We start from the raw sequence: 22,981 nt of genomic DNA on the forward strand, positions 1-22,981 counted from the left end.
AATGGCCGTGTCTCAGCAGTCCCCGTGCTTTTTTGCCCCCAGGAGAGGGGGAGCACAGCCCCTGCCCCTCTTCTGCACGTGGGGAGATGAGAGCGGTCGTACCTCTGGCCGGGTCAGGGTGCGATGCTCGCTGCCGTTGGGTGGTGGGAGCAGATCATCCCGTCTGGCTCCTCAGGGTCGGGTCCGAGGTGCACCGTGGTCCAGGCGACGCGTTTTGGTGGGCTGTGGGGATGGGGAATTGGCAGAAGAGCGTTTCTGGTATGTTGGCGATGTCCCCCTGTGCTCTTGGAGGCAGCTGGGACCTAGCAGCAATGGGGCTGTAGCTCTCCCATCTGGGGTGCACTAAGGCAATGCTGTCTGCTCGTGTCTGTCCGTCCATCCATCCCTCAGCCACATTTCAGCAGACGCTGAGCTGCTGGCTGGCTCCACGTCTTGGTGACTGGCCACCAACCTTGTCCTGTCTGCAGACTTGGGCCAGGAAGGTCTACGCCAGCTTCGAGAACTGTCCTGGCTCACACAGAACCTGGCAAGCGTACGTCCCCTCGGTGTCCCCTTGTCCCCTGGGGCTCCATCTGACGCACCACTAACCCTCCGTGGAGGGTTCTCGAAATTACCTGCTAGATGTGTTGCCTTGACCCTTGCAAGCCCTGGGAGCCGTGTTATGCTTGGCTGGACCCCACCAGCCGGGTGCCTGGGAGGTTTGAATGGCCCCGAGGAGCTGGCTGGGTGCTTAATAGTTGGGTGCTGAGGGTGGTGGTGGTGGTGGTGGGGGGGTTGGAAAGCATCCCGGGATGGCAGCGATGCTCTCTTGGAATGCAGTGCTGGGATCTCGGGTCCGTTGAGTTATCGCAGCCCTTCCAGAAGGAACCCCAGATGTACCACGCCGCAATGACCGTGGCTTTTTATCTGCATTTTATCTTCTTGTAAAGCAAGAGACGGTCCTAGTCCAAAAATATAATTAATGAACAAGTTGCTGCCTCTTTAAAACATCATGTAATTTCTTTGCAAGTGCGGTAGTGGTCGATTTCTAGAAGCCAAGATTAGTATTAATAAAGCAGGAATGAGGTACAATATTAACCTTTTCCATCAATCTTTATTTATTGAGTCATTAATTAGAGACATCTAATTTCCCAGGCCAATTCTGCCTGGGCGTGGGGGCTGGGGAGGAGGCGGGGAGGAAGCAGGATGCTGTTTCATCGCTTAAATGGCGATGAATTTTGCCAGAATGGGGTTTGATGGTGGGGAAGGAGCCCCTTCCCAAACTGAACATCCTGGGGCAGCTCCAGCAGCAGGGAAAGCCCCAGAGCATCTTAAAAACCAAAAGCATGTTATATTTATCAAATCTAGTGGCAACCCTATATTAAACCCCTGCTTTATTGTGTTAACAAGTCTGTATTGGATTTTTCTCAGCTGCAAAACCTTACGCTTGGCAGCGGTATTTTATTAGCAGCCAAGGCATCAGTTTTGAACTCGAAGTGGGATTAATTTAATATTAAGTAAGAGCTGAGCGGGGCCGCTGCGGATTGAGGAGTTGATGGCGTGTGACTAGTGAGTTATGTGTGGAGGTTATTAGCTGTCCTGCAGGGAAAAAATGATCCGGAGCTGAATATTTATGAGTTGGCCTGGTCCTGGGAGGGCTGCGGGTGGCTTGGGGACAGTGCGGGGCAGGCAGAGTGATGAGCAACCACAACAAAAACCAAACCAAACCAAAAAAACCCAACAAAAACCCAAAACAAAACCCAGCAGTGAGCATCCTCGTTTGGGCCAAATTTGAAAGCTGGTGACCGGTGTCCCCGTGCCTGCAGAGCCATCCCCCCAGTGCGTGATGGGGCTGAAGGACTGGGTGATGCTGGGATTTATTTTGCCCCACGGTGATGGTGTGATCGCTGGGATGCTGGCGTCGGGAGAGGCGGCTGCAGCCGTGGGGGTTTCCCTGGCTGTAAAGCAAACTGAGGTCTTGCTCCGGTTTTATGCACATCTCGCTTTGGTCATCTGGATGCTGTCTTTGGGGAAGGAAAGAGCGATTGCAGCATCGCCTGAAGAGCAGTTGGGGTGCAGGGCTGCTCCGGGTACGGCTCCTCCTTTGGATGGGACCCGCTGCCCCCCCAGCTCCCTAAGGGGTAACAAATTATTCCCAGTGTTTTTTAGGAAATGAAAGCAAAACTTGCTATTTGTCTTTCGGAAAAGGGAGAAAACAGCTTTTCTGATGACGTTTTGTCATCTCTCTGCAATCTATGAGCTGCATCCCGATGGCAGGCGCTCCTCTCCGCCTTCTCCCAGGAGTTTGTTTTCCTGTTGATTTTAATGGAGTGGTTCAGAAACAGCTTCTTCCCTAATTAAGTACGGTGGAGTGAAGGAGGCTGGGCTAAGCGGGGAGGCAATGGCAGCACCGAGGGAATTAATAAAGCCAAATTTGGCCAAGGGGAGCACCTCTCCCTTTGTGCTGGTGGCCGGGGTTTGGTGGCAACTGGGAGGGGAGAGGCGGCCCGAGGGCTCGGAGGGCGGCTGTCACTGATGCTCATTTCAATACGCAATTAATATTCCCTATCTAAACAAAACACATCGGCTTTTATGAGCGAACAGGCAGCCTTGCAGCGCCGTCGAGGCAGGCAGAGCTTGGGGAAAAGTGGGCCAAGGGGAGTTTGCTTCTGTGCCAGCTCTTCCCTTGCTTTTCCAGCTGGGAATCGGCTCTGGCAGAGCGGTAACGCCCGGGGGAGCCCTGGGAGGGAGCAAAATCTGAAAGTGTTTAACACGCTTTGCAGAAAGAACAGCTTGGGGATTTTTTTTGTTATTTTTTTTCCTTTCAAGTGCGTTCTTGGTTTAAGCGTATCTCATCAAGCGGAGTGCCCGCTACCTGCAGCGTGCCTGTAAGCAACCGTGTGTTGAAAATACATTTTCCCCAGCTTATCCGGGGTATTTTTAGCCCTGATGCACCCACCAGCCCCATACCGGGTTATTTTTGCTCTCGAGTGCCTCGGTTGCGCTATGACACAGCCGAGCATCGAAGGGGACAGCAGTGTGGGGGGGGACGGGACGTGGTGGCCACGATGCCACAGCTGAGCTTGGGGTGGTGGGAAGCGGCCTTGGCTCTCCTTCATCGTTAACCGCTGCTAATTACTGCTGGGGGTGGGAGCACGGGGATGCTGCCGGGCCCGCAGCATCCGGGCAGTTTTGAGTTATGTAAATCTATGCGTGCAAAGCAACCAATGGGGGAGCACCTTGATTTGCATACGTGCATGCCGATTTGCAAATCCCTGGGTGCGGGTTAATTAACCGGAGGGGTCGATGGTTTGCGGGAGGATTTAATCCGTGGCGTTGTGTCCTCCATCACCTATTCCCGTGCGCGGCCACGGCTGCGCCTTCCCCAGCCCGGGGCTGTGCGTGGAGCCCGGTGCCACCAACTGGGGTGGCCCTGGGGACGAGGAACCAGCCCAGTTACGTGGCACTGGGTTGAGCACCCAGTTTGCTGGTATGTGGGTGCAGGTGCAGGGTCACCTTGTCGGAGGTGACACGACCCTGCGCAAAGCGGAGTTTTTGGGGGGCGGAGGAGGGTGTGACACGTTCCAACTAGTCACCTGCCGTGTCCCTGCTTGGGCTGGGCTGTTTTGGCGAGGAGGGGGCTCAGGTGGGTGCCCGTGGTGGCTTTGGAGGTGCGCCTCTGTCCTGGCAGCTCTATCCAGGCAGAGGCAAGGCTTTCCTACAGCAGGATTTTTTTTTTTTTCCTGTAATTAATTAAAATATAAGGAAGGGCGTTAACTTTTTTATGAGCTCCTTGCTGGGTTGAAGGGCTTTTTGTAGCAGCTGGAGAAGCCACTCTAGAAGCAGCTGGATAGGACTTGCTTTATTTTTTATTTTTTTATTTTTACTTTCTGCTTTGGGAGAGCAATTCGGGCAAACTCAGCTCCTCATCCCCCTCTTCCCCCGGAGCTTGTTTTCAGTCCAGTCCTAAAGCTTTAATTTCCAAAGCCTTTTCCTCCTTTACTTTTCCTCTGGAGCTTGAAATAAAATGTTCCCCTTGAAAAGGCTGGGGGGAGAAGAGGCCAGGCAATTAATAATCAAAAAGAGGATGGGGAAGGAAGCTTTTTAAAATAAAGAGATTACGGTTTTATGTTAGTTTTCTTAGCGGAGGCGATCAAAAGGAGTCGGCGAAGGGATCTTCAATTGGGTCCATCGCTTTGGCGCTCTGAAGTTGCTGCCGACAGCCCTTTGCTCATCTCTGCGCTGGTGGAGACGAATAATTAGAAGCGGAGAGGAGCCCCGCTTAATTACGGTCCCCCTCCTTTATGCAAATGGCACAACCGGGTGGCACGGTGTGGGGGGGATGGATTTGCAGGGGCGAGACGGGGGCATCGGCCACGGCCAGGTGAGGGGTGTCCCATCCCCGTGCTACGTTTTGGGGTGGTGGGGGAAGCTGGTGGGGGACAAACACCCACGGGGGACGCTCAGCAGGCGGGGAAACACGTGGGCAAAGCACCTCTCTGACCCTTGGGAAGCGCTCGCTCGGCTTTCGCGCGCGCATCACGCGGGGAAGCTTCTTGCCGGCGTTTCGGAGGCGAGGGGCTGCGGCGGCGGGGTGGGAACCGTGCGGCTTCTGCCGCGCCGCATGGCCGTGTCTGTGTGCTCTGTCGCAGGCGGCAGCCTCTCCAAGCAGGATTGGACCATCCAGTGGCCCACGACGGAGCCGGGGAAGGAGAACAGCCCCGGGTGCCAGCCGGAGCCGGGGCAGTGGGGCAGGACGCACCTCTCGCAGAGCCCCAAAGTCCAACCCAAGTGCGGGCAGCATCACTGCCACGTGGGCTCGCCCCACGGACCCATGTACACCCACGTGGACCGACTGACCGTGGAAGGTCACCCGGGGCTGTGCCCACCCGTGGAGTCCGGCCACCGTTCCTTGCCGCCCTCCCCGCGCCAGCGACACGCCGCTCACACCCCTCCGCGTACCCCCAACATCGTGACCACCATGACGCCGCCGGGCACGCCGCCGGTACGACGGAGGAATAAACTGAAGCCCCCCGGGACGCCCCCGCCCTCGTCGCGAAAACTGATCCATCTCATCCCCGGCTTCACCGCCCTGCACCGGAGCAAGTCCCACGAGTTCCAGCTGGGGCATCGCGTGGACGAGGCTCACACCCCCAAGTAAGTGGGTGCCCCGGGGTGCCGGTGCACGGTGGGGTGATGAACCCCATCCCAGCTCCTTTGGAAAAGTGCTTTGGTCCCTAAATGTTGGGGTGTGGTGTCTTTTTTTTTTTTTTATTCTTCCTTTTTTTTTGAGCTTTGAGGTAGAAAAGCCCTTTGCAGCTCTAGCAGGCAGCGGAGATGCTGCTAGGATGGTGTCTACTTGGTTCCCCTGGGACCTCATTTTGGGAGCGTGGGGTGGATGGGGAGCACCGAGGGGTTCCCGGGCCGCTGCTCAGCAAAGCCCCTGCCTGCCGGAGCGTGGCACGGGTGGGTCGGATGGTGGCATTTTGCAGCCGCGGCACGAGGATGCGCTACACGGCCGAAGAGCTGTGCGTGGGTGAGAATGCACACGAGAGCAAGATAGGAAGAATCATCTTTCAGCTGAAAGGTGGATATTAAGGATATATAAAGCCTTATAGATATAACACTTTATATTCTCGAGACCTCCCCAGCATCTTTTCCAGCCCTGATGGTGTTTGCAGAAGGCCCTTCAGGCTCTGGCCGTGCCACGGCTCCTTCTCTCCGCTCTTGCTCTGCGGCTCCGGTGCCGGCAGAGGCTGCTGCTGTGCAGGGAAAAGGCTCCCCAGCACCAACACATTCCCTCTCCATCTCCTTCAGGCCCTTTTGGCGGCCGTGCTCAGAAAGCCCTTCTGCTGCCTCGGTGTGGGGTGGCAGAGGGGACCGGTGGCCACCTTGGGGCATCAAGTCCTCTCCCTGAGGATGCGCCAGGATGGAGCACGCCTGGTCCCTGCTAGCCTCCCAAAACAGGAGCCCCAGGACAAACTGCCCTGTTTGTCCACAGATTTGGGATTCTTAAAAAAAAAGGCCGTGCCAGAAGCCTGAGCAGAGTCCTCCGAGGAATGTGGTGGGAGCAGGGGAAAGTCCAGTGTACCCCGGCTGCCAGCAGATCCTCCTGCCCGGCCCAGGAGGCAGCCGTGATGCTCGGGCAGCTCCGGCTGGGACACGTGAAGGGTTAAAATCCGCTGGGTGCTCCTGGCTGCCAGAGCCTGGTGTGTCACCCTCTTCGGGCAGGGAGAGCCCGGAGGGGGTTTGGGGTGCAGATGTATTGGTGGCCGCAGCGTGTCGGTGTCACTTGTTTCCCCGTCGCATCCCCAAGGCTGCGGCAGCCGCGGGGCTGCGGTCGTCCTTCTCCCCTGGGCTGGGAGCTTTTGGTCTCTAAAGTCTTTTAGCTTTTGGAAATTAATTTATTTCAGCTGGATGATGCCTCCTGAAGGCCACCCTTTCCCTCGTACTCAGGCACCAGAAAGTCGTATTTACTTTGCTCTGTCCCCAGCGAGCATCACCACGTTTGCAGGAGCAAAGCCTGAGCAAGCAGCCTGTCTCCTCTTGTACTTGTATTTGCATTTCAGCATCGGATCCAAGCTCTATCCTCAGCTAACGCAGCGGGTCTCACCGAGGGCAAAACCTGCCTTTGGTTTCCCCAAGCCTTTTGATCCCCACCGTGGTCATCCCACACCCCGGGTCACCCTGACACGGATCTGGGGCGAAGGTTTGGACACGGGTGTTTGGACCTTACTGCAGCAAACCCTTTGGCCGGTGATTCCCCGAGCCAGTCGGGGATGGGATGCCTCGACTTTCCTGCAAGGGGAAAGAGCAGGGAAGGGTGTGGAGAAGGAAATCGTAAACAGGGTTTGCCTGAACGCAGTCACGTCCCCTCTTCCTTCATTGCTCTCTGCTTTCCTTTGGTCCCTGCCCGACCACGTCCAGTTTGCCCAGCATCTCTGGTGCTCCCCTTCCCAGCAGTGCTGGGCAAAACTTGAATTCGTGGTTAGTGAATTAGTAGAGGAAAGAGAGAGCCAATATTAAAAGGGCTCCGTTGTGCTAGCATCCTACCGGGGGTTCATCGTGTTGATGTGGAAGGACCCAGGCTCCCAAAAGCTGCTCGGAGAACCGGGGAGGTTAATTTTCTCTAATGGCTTTTAATGTTTTTCAGGAGGCAACCACTAAATCCTGCTTGCTAATCCCATTAGTGTTTCGGGATAGTAATTAGTGCATTAAAGAGGCAGCTGCTTCTTTTTTCCCCTTTTCTCTAGCAGAGGCATGCTGAAGTTTTAGCTGTTTATTAGCCTGGTTGCGGTGGCTAATGCTTTGCCTGGCACAGAGAAAAAGTGGCTTTTTGAGGCTGTTATCAGCTAATTTTTATTTCACGGCTGTGTCCATGCAATGCACATGTGTTGTAGGGCTGGGTTTTTTTAGTGTCATAACTTCTGCAGTGTCTGAGTCCTCTGTGCTCTGCAGGAGGGACGTTTCCTCCTCACCTCAAACATGAAATGGAACTCATCCCTGAAAAATAATTTCAAGCCTGCTCTGATCAACCCCTTCTGGTTTTAGCTGTGCCGGGGCGGGGGGGTCTTGGTTTGCTGCTTTCTGTTCCCCAGATTATGTCCCATGGAAAGAGGTGCTAGACCTGGAGAGTTGATAGTTTGGGAACACTGCTGGGGCCCCCAAGTGCTGGGTGGGATCTCCTGGGGTGATTTTGGGTCTAGATTTACCCCCATACTGCCTCTTTGCAGACCACTTTCTGGTGGAACCCATCCAAAACCCTCCCAAGGAAGGAGGCTGGTGTCCTTCAGACTGATTTACCTCCTCGCCTGGTATGCCCCATCTCAGGATGGGGTAAAATGGGCTCTGGGGAGCCAGGGATGCCCTTGGTAAAAGGAAAAAAGCTCTCTCCCTGTGAGCTGTGGCTCAGTATCGATGGAGGGAAGCTGTCGGGGTGCTGCGGGGCTGCCCCCACAGATTTTTCCATCTCAGTGTAGGCACAAAAGTAAACCACACCATATATCTGGGAGAGCTTCAGCAGCGACCGGGTCCTTTCTGGAGCAAGGTCACCATGTACGACTTGACTCTTGATGACAGCTCGTAAGTTTGCTTGCGTTTTGTGTTTCAGAGCTTATTTCTAGGGTTTAATCCATCGCTTTTGTATGCTGAGACCTTCTGAAGCAGGGGTTAAGTTTTTTGAGCTTACAGCCTCAGATTTTCCTGCACGGAGCCTCCAGCTGTTGACCGTAACTCTGGGGTACGGAACATTACTCCTAAAAAGATCCCCTGGCTTCCATAAATCCACAATCCATAAACATCTCATGAATGGTCTTGAAAACGGAAACAAAACATTTAGAGTGGTTGATAATATAATGCCCATTTAATACCTCATGAATTCCACGGGCCATTTAAATCTTTCATGGATAGTTAATGATTATTCATCAGCAAGAAGTCAGAAAAAAAACCAAACTCTGAATTGAAGGTCTTAAAAATACATTAGTTGGGGAACAAAAGTCAGGCTAGTTAAGAGTGAGCTCAAGAGCGTGTGTTAACCCTTGGAAGGATGCGTATAAAAGAGCTGTCTGGAGGCAAGATCTGCCCTGGGCTATCCTGCCCCAAAGCGGTGGTTGGGCAGTCTTCATCCTCAGACCCACATGAAGGGGAGGTGAGCCCAAGACCTCACCCGCTTCCCAGTTGTGGTTCCTTTTGTCATGCTGGTGTCTGGCCAAATTCATGAACTCCATGGCCTTCAAAGAACAGCCTCCAGCCGGCAGCTGGGGAGGGAGGATCAGAGCATATCGACAGTGATTATTAAAGCAGCGTGACCTGACAGAGCTGAGCCCCGGAGGAAATGCTGAACTTTCCCGAGGGCTAACGTGAAGCAGCTGCTGGAGAGGACATGCAGTTTTTGTGGTGTACCTAGGTCAGGTTTGGGCTGGGAGGAGGCTCCTCCAGCTCAAGGCAGCTTTATTTTGGGTAAGTTTTCAACAAAGTCTCCTTAGCCCGTGTCGTTGCAATTGCATTCAAGGCATGGATGCAGATAGGGTTAGATGTTCCGGTGGAAAAGCCTGCTTATTCAAAGCCTTACGATGGTTGACTTCCTTGCCTTTAGCCCCAGTGACGCTGAGGTTGTTTTTTGGTGCTGGTTTTCAAAATCAGGACAAGGATATCCTGGATGGATGAAGTCAGATGTGAAGTTCACATCTGATCTGGTGATAGAGCACATATCCTTTTACTTCTTTTCCTTTTCCCTTGTATTATTTCCAAGTCTGAACCAACTCTAACTCGATGCTTTCTGTGTTTTGGGTCTTTTTCTCCATCCCGCATAACAGAGAAACCCCTGAGAACAGGATATCTTCTGTGGCACTTGGCCAAGTCTAGCGTAGGATCCTACTTGGGGCATCTAGGTAGAGAGGTGAAAGACCGAGTCATAGACTTGCAGAAACCTGGGACCAGAGGTCTTCGCTGTCCCTACCACTCCGAGCAGCCTGTGGGTTAGACTGTCCCTCAGAGTTAATAATCTAAGCGGGTCTTAAATGCTACTGAGTGATAGGTCATTTATTCTGCTGCTCTGCGACCTTTATGATAATGATGTTTTCCCTTGTATCAATTCTAATCAACACTTCTACCGGGTAGATCAATTATTTGATATTCTGCGTGGGCCGGATTTGATAGAGCGGCATCGAGATAGCTCTTGTGCCTGGTGTGTGTCTGACATTTTCTAGGCTTGGAAAGGCAGGTGGGCTCTTGGCGTCGGGGGGTGAGCAAGAGATGGATGTTTGCAGAGCAGGTGGATGCAGCGGGACGCTACCGACACGTGCAAAATAATCCATATGCAGCACCTTTAGCATTGTGTTAATTCACCCTGTGTGATGTCCGAAAATGTAGAGACCTACCTGGTACTTCTGCGAGGGGGAGAGCATTGAAGTGAGGAAATTTGGAGAGCAAAATGAGCAGCATCTCTCTCTGTGTTTCCAAATAATCTTTCTGATTAATCTCGGTGCCTTTGATGGTGAGTCAGGCCTGTGGAGTTTTGCACAGGTCCTGGATTGTCTCCAGCTCTCTCAAAGTATGGTCTGCACACCGCGTCTTGACAGTGATGGGTAGCCTCCGTAACAAACTGGCTCTCTGCTGCAATTATCCCACTGCTCTGGGCTGCGGTTCTCCTTAGGTATGTCATTAATGTTAATTACTGCTGTGGTATTCCATCAAGAGGAGCAGGAGCTTTTAACATGCTTGGAGGAGAAACTTTTCACCGTGTCCTTTAATGAGAAGTTGAGCCTCCTTTCGCCACTTTGAAAGCGGAGAGCGTGATTATGAATTTAGATAAGGTTTAACATCTTGGGGCAGGGGGTTGAGAGGTGCCAGAGCTCTTCTGCCGCTGGCACTGTTGCCTGATGTGCTGCTTCCATGCTGTCCTCGCAGGAGTGGAGGATACAGCAAGGGCAGGTGCTGTGGGCAATGTCCCAGGGTGGTGACCAGGAGACGGATTGACCGCTGTTGGTCATGATACAACTAGGAAGACATGCTTGAGCTCTTTTCAGCTCTCTCTTCCAGCTGTAGCTATGCAAGAAAGACACGAAGCAGCAACTCTGTCTTCTTTGTGGTCTAAGAGGCTGGTGAGCGCATTTGAACACCATCCTGCAAGCCCCCACTGAGCCACTGCTGTGGCCAGCCCAGCGCCCAAGCAGGTGGTGGGTTGGCCAAGCGCTCTGGTGGCTTCCTTGGCAATAACGAAATGAAAACCAAGAAGGCAAGGAGAGCAGGCTTCCCCAAAAGCCATGAGACTGCTCTGACTTTTCTCTTTCAATTAAAGTGCAGCCCAAGCCCATCATGCATCAGCAACCTCGGATCTAGAGGCAGCCTGCAAGCAAATCACGGAGAAAAATTGCCCCGTGTCTCTTCTGAGATGAAAGGTTTGCAGAGCTGTAGTTAGTGCAATGAACCTCTACCTCAGGGCTTTCCAGCCGTGGGCAGTCCATGCTTTTCCCTCCAGTGGTGTAATTTTTTGAGAATTGCCTCCCAAAACGGGTCTGGGTGTGTGCATGGGTCCCTGGGCCGTGTGGGTGTTTCTCTTCTCATGTTAACGTAAGTGTTGTAAGGAAGAGTCTGAGTTGATCACGTCCCTTTTCTTAGTTGAGTTTTGCAAGCGTGGAGATGATGGTGGTTGGGAAGTGGGATCTTATACTGATGGAGAGCTCTGTGGTCTTCAGCCCACTCATTCCTCTCCTTTGAGGACAGGCTGAGAGAGTTGGGGCTGTTCAGCCTGGAGAAGAGAAGGCTCCGGGGAGACCTTATAGCAGCTTTCCAGTACCTAGAGGGGGCTTAGAAGAAAGATGGGGACAGACTTTTTAGTAGGGCCTGCTGCGATAGGACAAGGGGTAATGGTTTTAAACTAAAAGAGGGGAGATTCAGACTAGATAGAAGGAAGAAATTTTTTTTATGATGAGGGTGGTAAAGCACTGGAGCAGGTTGCCCAGAGTGGTGGTTGATGCCCCATCCCTGGAAATATTCAAGGTCAGGTTGGACGGGGCTTTGAGCAACCTGATCTGGTTGAAGATGTCCCTGCTCATTGCAGGAGGGGTTGGACTAGGTGACCTTTAAAGGTCCCTTCCAACCCAAACTATTCTATGAGTCTGTGATTTGGTGGGGGAAAAAAAATGCCCAGATCTGGCCCGTCTGACTGAGGTTGTGTTGTCTGGGGATGGAGAAACCCACTCATCTGGGTGCAAACGAGGAACACGCCAGGGCTGAACTGGTGTGGAAGTGGCCCCAGCAAAAGGACACTCAACCTCACCATGGTTGGTTGGCCACAGCTCATCCACCACCGCCCTTGTGTGTCCCTCAAAGAAACGTAATGGTGGAAATTAAGAAAACAGAAGGGTTTTAATGAGAAACAGGACCTGCTTCAGGATCCTGGCAATTAGCTCCTCGAGCTCCTTCCACACAGCAGCTTGCCTCTGCTCCGAGCGTCGCTCCTGCTACCCTCCTGCAGCACCGTCTCGTTGGCGCATGAGTCCCAGGAGGGGAAAAAAACCCTGTTTGGCTCGAGCCCCTTCAAAGAGTTTCCCTGCTTTATAATTTGCAGCTGTAATAAAAAGTTATGCTTTGTGCTACGAAAAGAGAATAATAGATCAGTAAGACTTGAACCTTAAAACTCAGCCATCCAGGGAAGCGGGGACAGGCACTTGGATAAATATTTAACTGTCGAGGCTTTGATATGAAGAACCTGCTTTTCCACTGGCCGGAGGAGGAGGCGTTTGTTGCCTCTTACAGTAATGAGGAGGATAAATGTAACATCTGGTAGATATTTTTTTTTTTTTTTTTAATATCAAGCTAGTATTGCATAGAGCTTGTTCAACTCTGGGTGTATAATGAAGAAATTTCTTCTGTTCAGGCAGGTTCAAATAATCCGCTGGCTTTACCTGTGTGTTTGCCTTGAACCCTGAAATGCTAAAGCTGTCCTTGCTGCATGGGGAGGGATGCGCAACGACACCGGGCATGGATGCTGCGTTTATTCTCATGCGTGAAAGGTGACCTGGTGCCTCCTTTTCTGGCTGTGATGGTTTCAACCTGGCACTTTTGGTCCAAACTCCCCAAGCCTGTTGGTTTGGGGATGCTCACGCTGCTTGGCCAGGGAAGTCGCCTGGATTTTTGTGGATTTTTTGGGAATCCCTGAAAAGAGGAGTTGGGTTTTGACACAGGAACCCAACAAGAAGAGAGCAGAACTGGCAGCTCTTCTTGCATTAAAATAAATTTGTGGGGTTTACTCCTTTTTTTGGTCATTGCACATGGATGCTGCTTGCTCGGGCCAGAGGCGACTGCCTGGTGCAGACAGGCAGAGTCTCACAGGCTGCCGAAGTGTGGGGGAAGCGTTTCACCTTCTCCTTCTGATTTAATACAGAATATTGTGCAATTAAGCCAGTCAAAAGGCCATAAATCTTCTGGGCTGAATCCTGACCGAGGCTGTGCACTTCAGGCCAGGCAGCAGTGATCTTTAATCCTTTGAGAGAGCTAAGTGAAATACCAATGAGAGGATTTTTTTCCCCACCCTATATCCCTTCTTTTGAAAGAAACGCTTGCGTTGAAATTGGAGTGTGCTGGAGAGGAGCAAAGTGGTGAATAAAACACAGTCTGGTGCTGACAGCTGCAGGGTCAACTCACCTGTTTCAGCTAAATTTTAAATTTAAACCGCTTTTAATTTTTTTAATTATGATAATAGTGGCAAGTGAGAACAAATGCCTGTAGAGCAGATGGAAATCGGGTAAATAACTATCTTTTATATAAGCAGCGGGTGCAGAGAAGCGAATGCCACTGTGGTGTAGGGGACCAGTTGATGAGTCCACTTTGGGATGCTCTTCAGGATGGCCGTGGGTCAGCCATAGCCCTGGGCAGAGCCGTATGCTGGGAGCATCGTGGAGCTGACAGCCCTATGGCTGTTGGATCTCCGCTCCCCGTAACATATAGGTCCCCCTGTGCCCATCCTCATATTCCAAATTCTGCTGGCGAGCACTCGCTTTCCCAGCACGTCCTGCTCTTCCAGCCTGTGAATCACCTGGAGACATCCCAGCTGCTTCGTGCTTTTGCACGGCAAAGATCCGCGCATCCTCACCGGGTACCTTTCTGTCACGGACCCTATAGCATCTATACCATCCCCGCACCCTGGCTCGTGCCGTAAGCCCCTGTCAATCCCTGCCCTCCCGCCAGGCTTCGATGCATGTAGAGCCTCGCTGAGGCTGAAGAGAGTGACGAGCCCTTTGTCCTGGGTGTCTGCTTGTGTTTTTCGCTGCCTGTTGAAACCCTCTATTTTTTTTTCCAAAGCTGGTGATAAGCATTTGACTGATTCCACAGAGCAGGCGGGGATGAGCCATTCAGGCTGGATTGACACCTAAAGGGATTTGCATTAAGTGCTTCAAACTAGCTGGTTTGGGTTTTTTTTCTTTTTTTTTTTTTTGAAAACCATCATCATATATTTAGCAAATTCTTGCATGAAATTACATCCCTAATAGTTGGTATTTACCTATCTGTGCGTGGAATCGCTCCCAGTGAGCGGCGCTGACTTTCCCATGCATCTGTGTCAGACTGCAGCAGAAAGGAGCCCCGATGCTCCTCCAAACTCTAGTTTCGGGGGGCTTGGGTGGGGAGTGCTGTCTCTGGTGTCCCTGCCGAGAGATGCACAGGGAAGGCAAGGATAAAAATGAGGTTTTTTTGGGCCATGCAGAGGGTTAGGGGATGGTGAGAGGTAATGGAACAGAGCAGGCTGACGGGATGCTGGGGAGGGTCTGCAGGTCCAGGAGCAGCCACGGGGTTCGCAATGTGGGAAGAGCTGAGAGCTGGTGACCTCGGAAAAGGGCTGGGGAGCTGAGGGCTGTGTGGGGCAGGATCTGGCCCCGTCTTGTCAACGGGGAGCCCGGCACCCCTGCAGCGAGGGGTGCTTGGTGCTTGCAGAGCCCCCGGGGCTGCCTGGCTTTGCAGCCTCCTGCAGCGGGGACAGGGCTGGGATGAGTGTGGAGAGGGGACTTGAGGCTCCCGGAGTGGCAAAAAAAAAATAGTTGAGATAGTCAGATTTGGGGATCTGCTCCAAATCTGGTGGGAAATGAGCCCTTGTCCTTGGGGGTGACAGGAGCTTGCCTTAGTCACCCCAGGGTGTCCCCTAGATTTTGGGGAGCTTCAAGCCTAGAGATAGACTGCATGTGGTCCTCTCTGTTCCCCACAACCCCTTTAAAGCCAAAATAAAAAATAACTGGTGTATAACTAGCTCCCCGCTCCCCCCGGCCGGTGCTTCGCCGCCTCCCCCGGCACAGGCTGGACTTTCATTTCGGTAGTTGTCCAGCTGTGACTGGAGGAAAATGGTCCTTCCCGGGGGCTGGGAGGTATCGCCACCATCTAAATAGCCCCTTCCGCAGCCCTGTGGCTTTGCAAAGCCGTGCTGCGCTTTCTCTTCTGCCACATTTGCTTCTCCATCGGCGTTTCTCTATAATCACTGGGTTGTTTTAGGGGGGAGCGATCGCCTTCCTGCCCCCTCCCACCCCAGCCAAGAAGCTGAGAACTCGCCAGCTTCTGGAGAGGTCTGAAATGGTGCTTAACGGGGGGATTAGTGCTGCCAACCCCCCCCTCTTCCCGAGTTCATCAGCTTGCATCCTGCACTGGACTTTGCTGGTTCCTCCTGATCCGGCTGGGATTTGTTTGGCTGAGATTCCCAGCAGTGAGGTCCAGCCTGGGCCAACCCCCTCTGGGGGGTGTGGGGGGGGGGTCTGCTGCTGTGTCAGGGCTTTATCCCTATGGAAAATTGAATTAAGTTGATGGTCTTCCTTGTTTTTTTAAAAAAACATATCCCCTTTTTCACTTCTGTTGTCCTCGCTGGGTTTGGGAGCGTGACAGGGGGGTGATGCCCAGCTGGGACAGGGACTCTGGGCTGTGCTGGGGGGTTTAAACCGGGAGGAGCACACTGTGTTTCCAGCACATGTTTTTTTCCCTGCCTCATGCGATGCTGGCTTGGGTAAATGAGAGGAAAATGGAAATGTTTGCCAGAGACCAGCAAAACCTCTCCTGGATATTAGAAGTCGAGGCTGGCGGTTGTTAGGAGGTATAGCCTCCTTTGCCCCGGGGATTTACACCCTTATCTCCGCTTACCGCCTTAAAAGCAAGAGACCTTTCACCCCAGGAGTGGAAAAACCCTAATTTAAGAGTGTCTTAGTGCTCCGGAGGAGGAAGAATTTTTGCAGCAGGGCTGGGTTAGTGCAGCCCCAGGTCCGTCTCTCCCAAAGGGTGGTGGCCGCATCCTGTGCTGGGCTGGCACAGTCACCGGTCAAAGCACGTCCCCTCCCGGGAGCCTGAAGTTTTCTGAGCTTTACCGAGCGTCCCAGCAGTAGGTTATGGGAAGGGAGCTCGGGTTTATCATCCCTGTCCTGCTGCTCCTTCTGTGGGCTGAGATGAGCACTGGTGGTGCAGGAGCATGGGGGTCTGAACAGTTGGACTTGATGATCTTAAGGCTATTTCCCAACCTAAATGATTCTATAAAAGAGTATTCCCCAAAATGCCTCCCTCGGAGCCCTCTGCAAAGATGGGCGAGGAGATGCTCCCCACTGGGGTGGTTATTGTCACGCTGGTCTGGGGGAGCGCCGCTGGTGTAAGGCCAAGGAGAACCATCCCAATTTCACTCTGGGATGCTGGAATGCAAATGGGGATGTAGGAGGTTGGTGGGGAGTGGGCTGTGACCCCCCCACCACCATGGCAGTAAGTCCCTTATGTGGTGCCCATGGCCGGCCTCATCCTGCACCGAAGCCCATGCAGCGAGGCTGGTATTTGACCCTCTTTTTGCACAAGCAGCCCCAAACAGGGCTTGGTTTGCACGGCAGGGAGGGGTTTGCTCTGTCCCCTGCTGGCACCCTGGGTGCCTTGTCCCCAAATCGATGGTTGTGGCTTTGGGGCTGCTTTGGAGAGGCCAAGAGGAGATTGCAGAGAAGTAGAGGAACTGCGTCGCCTCTTGGGATGTCTTTGCAGCTCGTTGTTTGTGCCCTCTGCTGTTTGCAGGACTTGTCCCCCTACGGATTTTGGGTTATTTGCTCTTTCTACCTTCCTCCCCATTGCCTTTCCTGGAGGATGGGCCAGAGGTTTGTTCCCTGGGTGCACCACCCAACCGTGCACGGTGCTGGGATGCTGGCCGCCAGTTGGGGGGAAAAAAAACAGAGGGAAGCCAGCGAGGGGACAGCCGTGTCCTCTACAACGCAGCCACGTGTTTCCCCTGGCCCTTCCACTCATGCCAGGCTCCCCATGGGTTCTATGGGCTCTGTGGCCGCATCCTGCTCCGGCGCTGCTTTCCCATGGAGGGCAAGCTGCCATCTCAGCCTGTTTGAGCAGGACTCAAAGCTTGAGGGAGCACCCAGGGAGGTGGAAGTGCGGGTTTGCTCTCAGTCCCCAAACCAGTCCCCCAGGGACACCTCGGGGGTCCCTAACAGCTGGGACACGGCTGTCCGCAGTGTTGGGGTACTCGCAGCGGGGTACCCTGTCCCTGTGAGCCCCCTGCGGCGGGGGACTTGCTGTGGGGGAGGATGCTCCTGTTGCAGCATCCCGTTCCTCTCCAGGCTTTGGTCCTTGCTCCCCCTTCTTTGGGACAGAGAACGGAGTCACAGCCATGGCGAGACAGGCGGCCAAACCTCGCTGGTCACCCAGTTGGATCATGGTGTTTGTGTGTATTAATTTTTTTTAATTTTTTTTTTTTCCCTGAAGAAACAGAGAGAGAGAAAAATATCTCTCTGTCCAAAATCACTCATCCTTCCTAATAATGAGAGCTGTCACCAGCCCTGCTTGGCGAGGAAATGATGCTCGCGGTAAATATTTGGTCTGGAACTGATTTATGGGTGGAAAAAAATGAGATTAGTAGCTAATCACTGTGTTGCAGGAAGCAGTTTGGGCCGGGTGCCGGGGCTGAGCTAGCGGGGAGCTGGGGCCATGCCTGCGCTGGGGGAGCCGCACCGGGGGCTTCGGCAGAGACGCTGTGGTTGTGCCGGCGGGTTGGGTTGGGATCAAGCGGCGGCGATGGAGGGGTCTGACTGGCTCTGGGGGACCACCATGCTTCTCCTCGCCTTGGTGCTTTGCAGATTTGCTTTAAGGACTTGGGATTTAGAGCGAGGGGCAGCTTGGATCCCCTGGCAGGGTGCAGCATGGCAAATGTCGGCCGGGGGGCTGCCGGTGCATGAGACCCCCGTGGGCTCCAAGCCAGGAGGGCTTTGCTCTTGACCCTGGCCGGAGACAATCATCCGCCCCATCCCCAAGCCTGGTCACCCAAAGAAGTCATTACAGCCACCCTCAAGGCAGCAGCAGCTTTTCCTGTGCGAGGAAACAATTAGCTTATTAAAGGGCGGTTTAATTTTCTTCTGCTAAAGCGGGCTGGCGAGCACAGCCCGCTCGTTTCCTATCACCTGGCAGGGCCAGATGCCCCTGGGTGTTGCTGGGGGCCCTGGGGCGGTGGGAGATGCACAGCCCCAGGAAGGATGGCTCGCCTGCGGGCAGGAGCGGGTGTCTGAGCTCGGGTACGTCTCTGGTCGATGGTACCGGAGCGATGGCAGCAGAGCAAGGACCCGCTGCCTGTGAATAAGCGTAAAGGTGTTTGCAGGGAAGCAGGTGTTGGACACAAAGAGGAAAGTTTTACGAGAGAGCAACGCATGGGTTTTTACTCTCCCGATTTTCACCGGAACGGGGCTCGTGGCGTTGCGTGGTGTTGCTCGGCATTGCACAGCTCTGGTTGGGTTTTGGGGCCAGACGCTCTGGGTTTCCCTCCTGGGCTGCAGCAGAATGGGCTCAAGCTGCTGCAGAGGGGCTGCGATTCCCTTGCTTCCTTCTTTGCTCCCACGTTGGGTTTTTTTCCTAATTCTAACACTATAACCAGGAACTGAAGGCAGCGGGTTGAATTAAAGGCTGTAATTCATTTGTGCATCGATGCTGTGTCACCTGCAAGAAAACCATCTCCAGCCATTCGTGAGCTGCGTTGCTGGGAGGGCAGGAGGGTCCCTCATGAGCGTGAGCTGTCGCACTGCTCGCTCCGTGCTCGGAAGGGGATCTCTGCCCCAAATCCTCCAAATCTCCAAAAGGGCTGGGATGGCTTTCTCGGAGGCTGTTTTGGGGCAGGGCAGATGATGCTCCTCTCTACCTTGCCCTATTGCGAGGTGGCTGAGGTGGGAGCAGCTGAGCCAGCAAGGCTTAGCAGTGCCCGAAACCTGCAGCCCAGCCCCTGCAAGCTGTCGGTGTCAGTCTGCATTGCAAATCTTTCAGTTTTTTGTGCTGCTTTGGGCCCATCTGAGCCACCGAAGTGATGGCTGGTCCTGTTCACAGCACAAGGCAGGTGGAAAAATGGGCAGGTAAGTGAGGGGTGGGTGTCTTGTACCTCCCCGCTCTGTAGCGTTTCATTTCTGATGAACCTTTCCCAGTGCTTAGGATTGTCCTCACCACAGTCCTGTGCCTCGTTGAGCTGTTCCCCACGTTTCTTTCGGGGCTGCTCATGGTGTTAGCCTTGGGTGACATGCTCCGCTGCAGCCCACCCCTCAGTTGTACTCAATTCCCCTGCCTGGGCCCTAAAACGGATATAGGTGACATTAAATGACATTAAAATTGGAGCAGGTGCCGAGTGCTGCAGAATGCCAATGATCTGGGTGCTGGCATCTTGCTCTCGGTAGGAAGACTCTAGGGCGAGTGCTGTCGTGATGCACAGACAGCAGCATATCTCAAGCTTAGCAGCATCTCTCGAGCTTAGCAGTGCTGCGAGTGCCTAAGTCCATCTCAGGTGCTGTAGCAAGCAGTCTGAATCTGCGCCGTAATCCCTCTGTGCCTCAGTTTCCCCCATTTGAAGCAGGGCTGGTAGTAACGGCCAGTGTTTAGGGATGCAGATGAGCTCTGTGTGATGGGTGCCTTGGGGAGCAAACCTTACCCCGTGCTGACAGCCTCTGAGCACGGAGGAGCTGCGATGGGCAGAGCAGCACAACCAGCCCTCCTGGCCCCAAATGGGACAAGGCAGTTACCTGGGGTCTTGTGATTTTTGGGGTTGTGATAAGGCCAGCAAGGCTGGGGGTGATGGGGCTTTTGGACCAACTGACCCTTTTCAGCCAGGTTTTGCAGGAGGAAGAGTTCTGGAATGTAATGTGTTCCTTAATGAAAATTGCCTTTTTTAAATGATGGGGAGGGTTTGAAAGTTCTTGTAGGGAAAATAGGTCTAATTATCAGGTAAGCTCACGGGGTGGTGCAGCATCTCCCTGCATGAGCAGCCATCCGACGGGTGCCACCGGTCCCTCGGTGCATCAGTCCCCCCTCCCCACATGTGAGCAAATCCCCCCCCACCCCCCGCAATTTCTTGCCCTTTACTTTTCTCTCCTTTTTTTTCTCCTCCCTTTTCCTTCCAGAGTCAAGAAGAAGAACAAGCCCTTGAACCTCAAGATCCACAACAGCGTGGGAAGCTGTGAGAACATCCCCGCGCAGCGCTCCCCGCTCCTCTCCGAGCGCTCCCTGCGCTCCTTCTTTGTGGGGTACCCACCTTTCCTCCCTTCCACCCCTCCTGTCCACACCGAAGCCACCTTCTCAGCAAGTAAGTCCGAGTGTCCCGTCCTCCCCCCAGGTCCTTCTTCCATGGGGTGGGTGATCGTTGATGCCAAGCAGAGGACGTGACTGTGGGAAAATCGGGGTGTCCGTTGTGCGTCGAAGAAGTGGGGCATGTTGGTCGAATGCAGGTGCTTCTGGGCAAATATAAGCCTGGAAATTTGAATATATATGTCTGTGTATATATATATATATATATATATATATAAAAAACCCCTGTCATTGAATATTGATTTATGCAAACAGATATGCTCCCGTATCACAATAACATGGGTGCAGGAGGGTGGCTACTGTCACTTGGAAAAAGCCATGAGCCTTTCTGTGCTGCCTGGGTTGGTGACGCTGGCTTGAGAGTGACCTTTCCAAGGGCTTCTTTGTAAATCCAGCTGTGGTTTTACCTTTGTGCAAGGAGGCTGCTTTTCTGTCCTTTCCCTCTTGCGCGGTTTTGACCCAAAGCGGAGTCTCAGATGAAGCTGGCCCCGATGCAGACAGGTCTGGTGCAAACCCCACGGAGCTTGATCCCAGCAGCCAGCCCCGATCCTGCCCGTGGGTCTGCCCGGGGTGCTTTGCCCCCTTCCAGGAGATGTTGGTGGTGGGACTCGATGGGTTTGGGCTGATGAGCTCACCCGGGGCGTTGCCGCTGGCCGGAGAGAAACAGCCCGACCCTCATTTCCTGGTGTCGGACCAGTGCCCCAGTTAATTCTGCAGGAATTGAAGATTTTTACAAGCCAGGCGTGACTCTCAACCTAAACAAAGCCCTCCCAGAAAACACGTGGCAACTGCTGGGAGCAATCTACATGCCAAGAGCCCTTGTGGGGAGGGCGAACTCTTCTTGCCTCTTGTTGCTCAGCTAAAAACTTCTTCCAACTCCGTCTCCAGGCTGGTTTTCTGCCACCTTCCCCTCCCCAGACTTTTCCCTTGTATGCTTTCCCAAAATGTGGTCTTTCTGGCTCGTTTTTGGTTCTTCCAGTTGTTCTTACCGCTCGGCTCTTGGCTGAAGAAGGGGGTTGCAGGCAGCACCCCTCCCTGCCCATTCATTCCCCTGGCACCGGCAGGTTTTCCTCCTCACCGTACTTCTCACCGGGGTGGGAAGCAGCACCGGGATGGCTCCACCGGCTGCCCTGAGCACTGGTTTGTGGGCACTGGGTGCCAGTGTGGTGGGATAGTTAGTTTGCCCTGCTTGCATCCCTGCAGCCATGCCTCTTCCAACCATTTGCAAGGCAAAATCTTTGTGATCTCTTTCTTTCTTTATTTTATTATGCCAATAAACTGCTGTTTAGGATTGTCAAAGGGTCATTGAGCCATTTCTGGCATCCTTTTCCTCCCCTTTCCTTGGCTTTGGGGACAGTGGGACCTGGAAGGAGCTCTGCAAACAGGCGACGTTGTTTCTAGAGATGTCCAACTACCTGACTCTTGCTGGCACAGCCAGCAGATTTGCCTGGAGCGAGGGGTATTTTTGCATTGCTATATCCCCTGCGGCATCGGCCGAGTTCAACTTGCAGCCCAGAACGATGGGGTATAGCAGACCAGAAACCAAGAAATAAAACCTATTCTCAGCAAACCCCTGCTCTGTCTCGTTGCATTAGGTTTCCTCACGCATCAGCGTTGGATTACATCCCGTGGTGTGATAACCTGATGTAAAGTGGCATCACAGGAACGTGATGCAATGAGAAGTGATGGGCTATCAAGTGACTAACCACGGCTGGAAAGGTGTCTCTTCTCATTTCCCTCGGCCCTCCAACTTTCTTGGCTGCTGTGAATGATTGTTTTCTGGGCTAGACGTGAGCTGTGGAGAGAGAGGCTTGGTTGCACCAGCTGTTTGATCCCTGTTGAGAGGTTTTGGCATCAGTGAAATCATTTGGTCCTTGCAGGATCAGCATCCATGCACTCAGCATCCCTCACTCCTGGGGACGTGCAGGGAAAATTTGATACAAGGCAAAAAAATCCCCCTCAGTTGTAGTTTTGCTAGCTCTCTTGTGTTCCTGCATAATTTCTGGACCGGTGGCCTTGTTCTTGAGGTGCATCCTAGGTTTCTGTCTGCTTCCACATTTGCTTTCCTGCTTGTGACCCTGTGGGAAGAGCGGCCGCATCCTGCACGTGGCAGCTGGGTGCTGTGGCCCTATGGGGGGAGAGATGGGGTTTAAAGGAGCTTGATGCCAAGGTTCGTTACCTTGTGGGGAGAAGATGTGTTATGCCAAGCAGTGCAGTGGAACGTTTATTCGTGGGAAGGGGTAGGTATCTCTGCAGCTTTCCCCATGCCCCATGTTGCTGTTATGGGACCTGGGTGGCTTCCCAATGCTCCGGTACATGGTGCTTCACATGTCCTTGGGTCGCCAGCTGTCGTCTTGTTGCCGTTCTCGCTGGTCTAAAGTACCAGGGCTTGTAGGTCCTATGAGAAGCACTGACCATGGTTTGGGGGTCACACCTCGCCCCATTTCTTGGGGTGCCACTATTTCACGTTGCATTTTAAGTGCAACGGGTTTCCCATGTGCTGCTAGATGAACTCCATGGGGCTCACCAAGGGTGTGAGCCCGTGCGTCATGCAACCCCCGTCCCAAGGGCCTCGCTGTTCCCATCCTTGTGGCACGGACGTGGTTTGGGAGCCAAGTTTTCCACAATATCCCATCCCTATGACCATGGGTACCTAAACTTTTCTAAAACCCCAACAGAAAAATGCCTCTTCCCTTTTTCTCTTGTGGGATCAGCATGGTAGCACCCGATATGCTCTGGATTGATGTGGAATTACTTCCCTAAGCACTGAAACAAAAAAATGTTGTTGTTGTTGTTGGATTGAGATGCGGGAGAGGAGCGTGGAGAGCCCTTGGCGAGACCCCTCTCTTCCCAGCTGTCTCTCGATGATCTCTTTTCAACAGCCAGCGTGTCTTGCTGCTTGTGGCAGGAGCATGCTCCCATCTGTGTCATCTCTGGTCCTGAT

At 53.4% G+C, this 22,981-nt stretch overlaps 1 protein-coding gene across 3 annotated transcripts in view; it reads left to right on the plus strand.

Annotated features, from left to right (window-relative positions):
- KSR2 (kinase suppressor of ras 2) overlaps positions 1-22,981 on the plus strand; it is an 87,712-nt gene that overhangs the window by 11,170 nt on the left and 53,561 nt on the right. For all 3 annotated transcript variants that reach the window (XM_049806807.1, XM_049806809.1, XM_049806810.1), the window contains exons 4-5: positions 4,632-5,136; positions 19,854-20,035. In XM_049806807.1, coding sequence (XP_049662764.1) covers positions 4,632-5,136; positions 19,854-20,035 — 687 coding nt within the window. The remainder of the gene's footprint in view (positions 1-4,631; positions 5,137-19,853; positions 20,036-22,981) is intronic.

Source organism: Accipiter gentilis, chromosome 7 (assembly GCF_929443795.1).
Source record: "Accipiter gentilis chromosome 7, bAccGen1.1, whole genome shotgun sequence".
NCBI lineage: Eukaryota > Metazoa > Chordata > Aves > Accipitriformes > Accipitridae > Astur > Astur gentilis.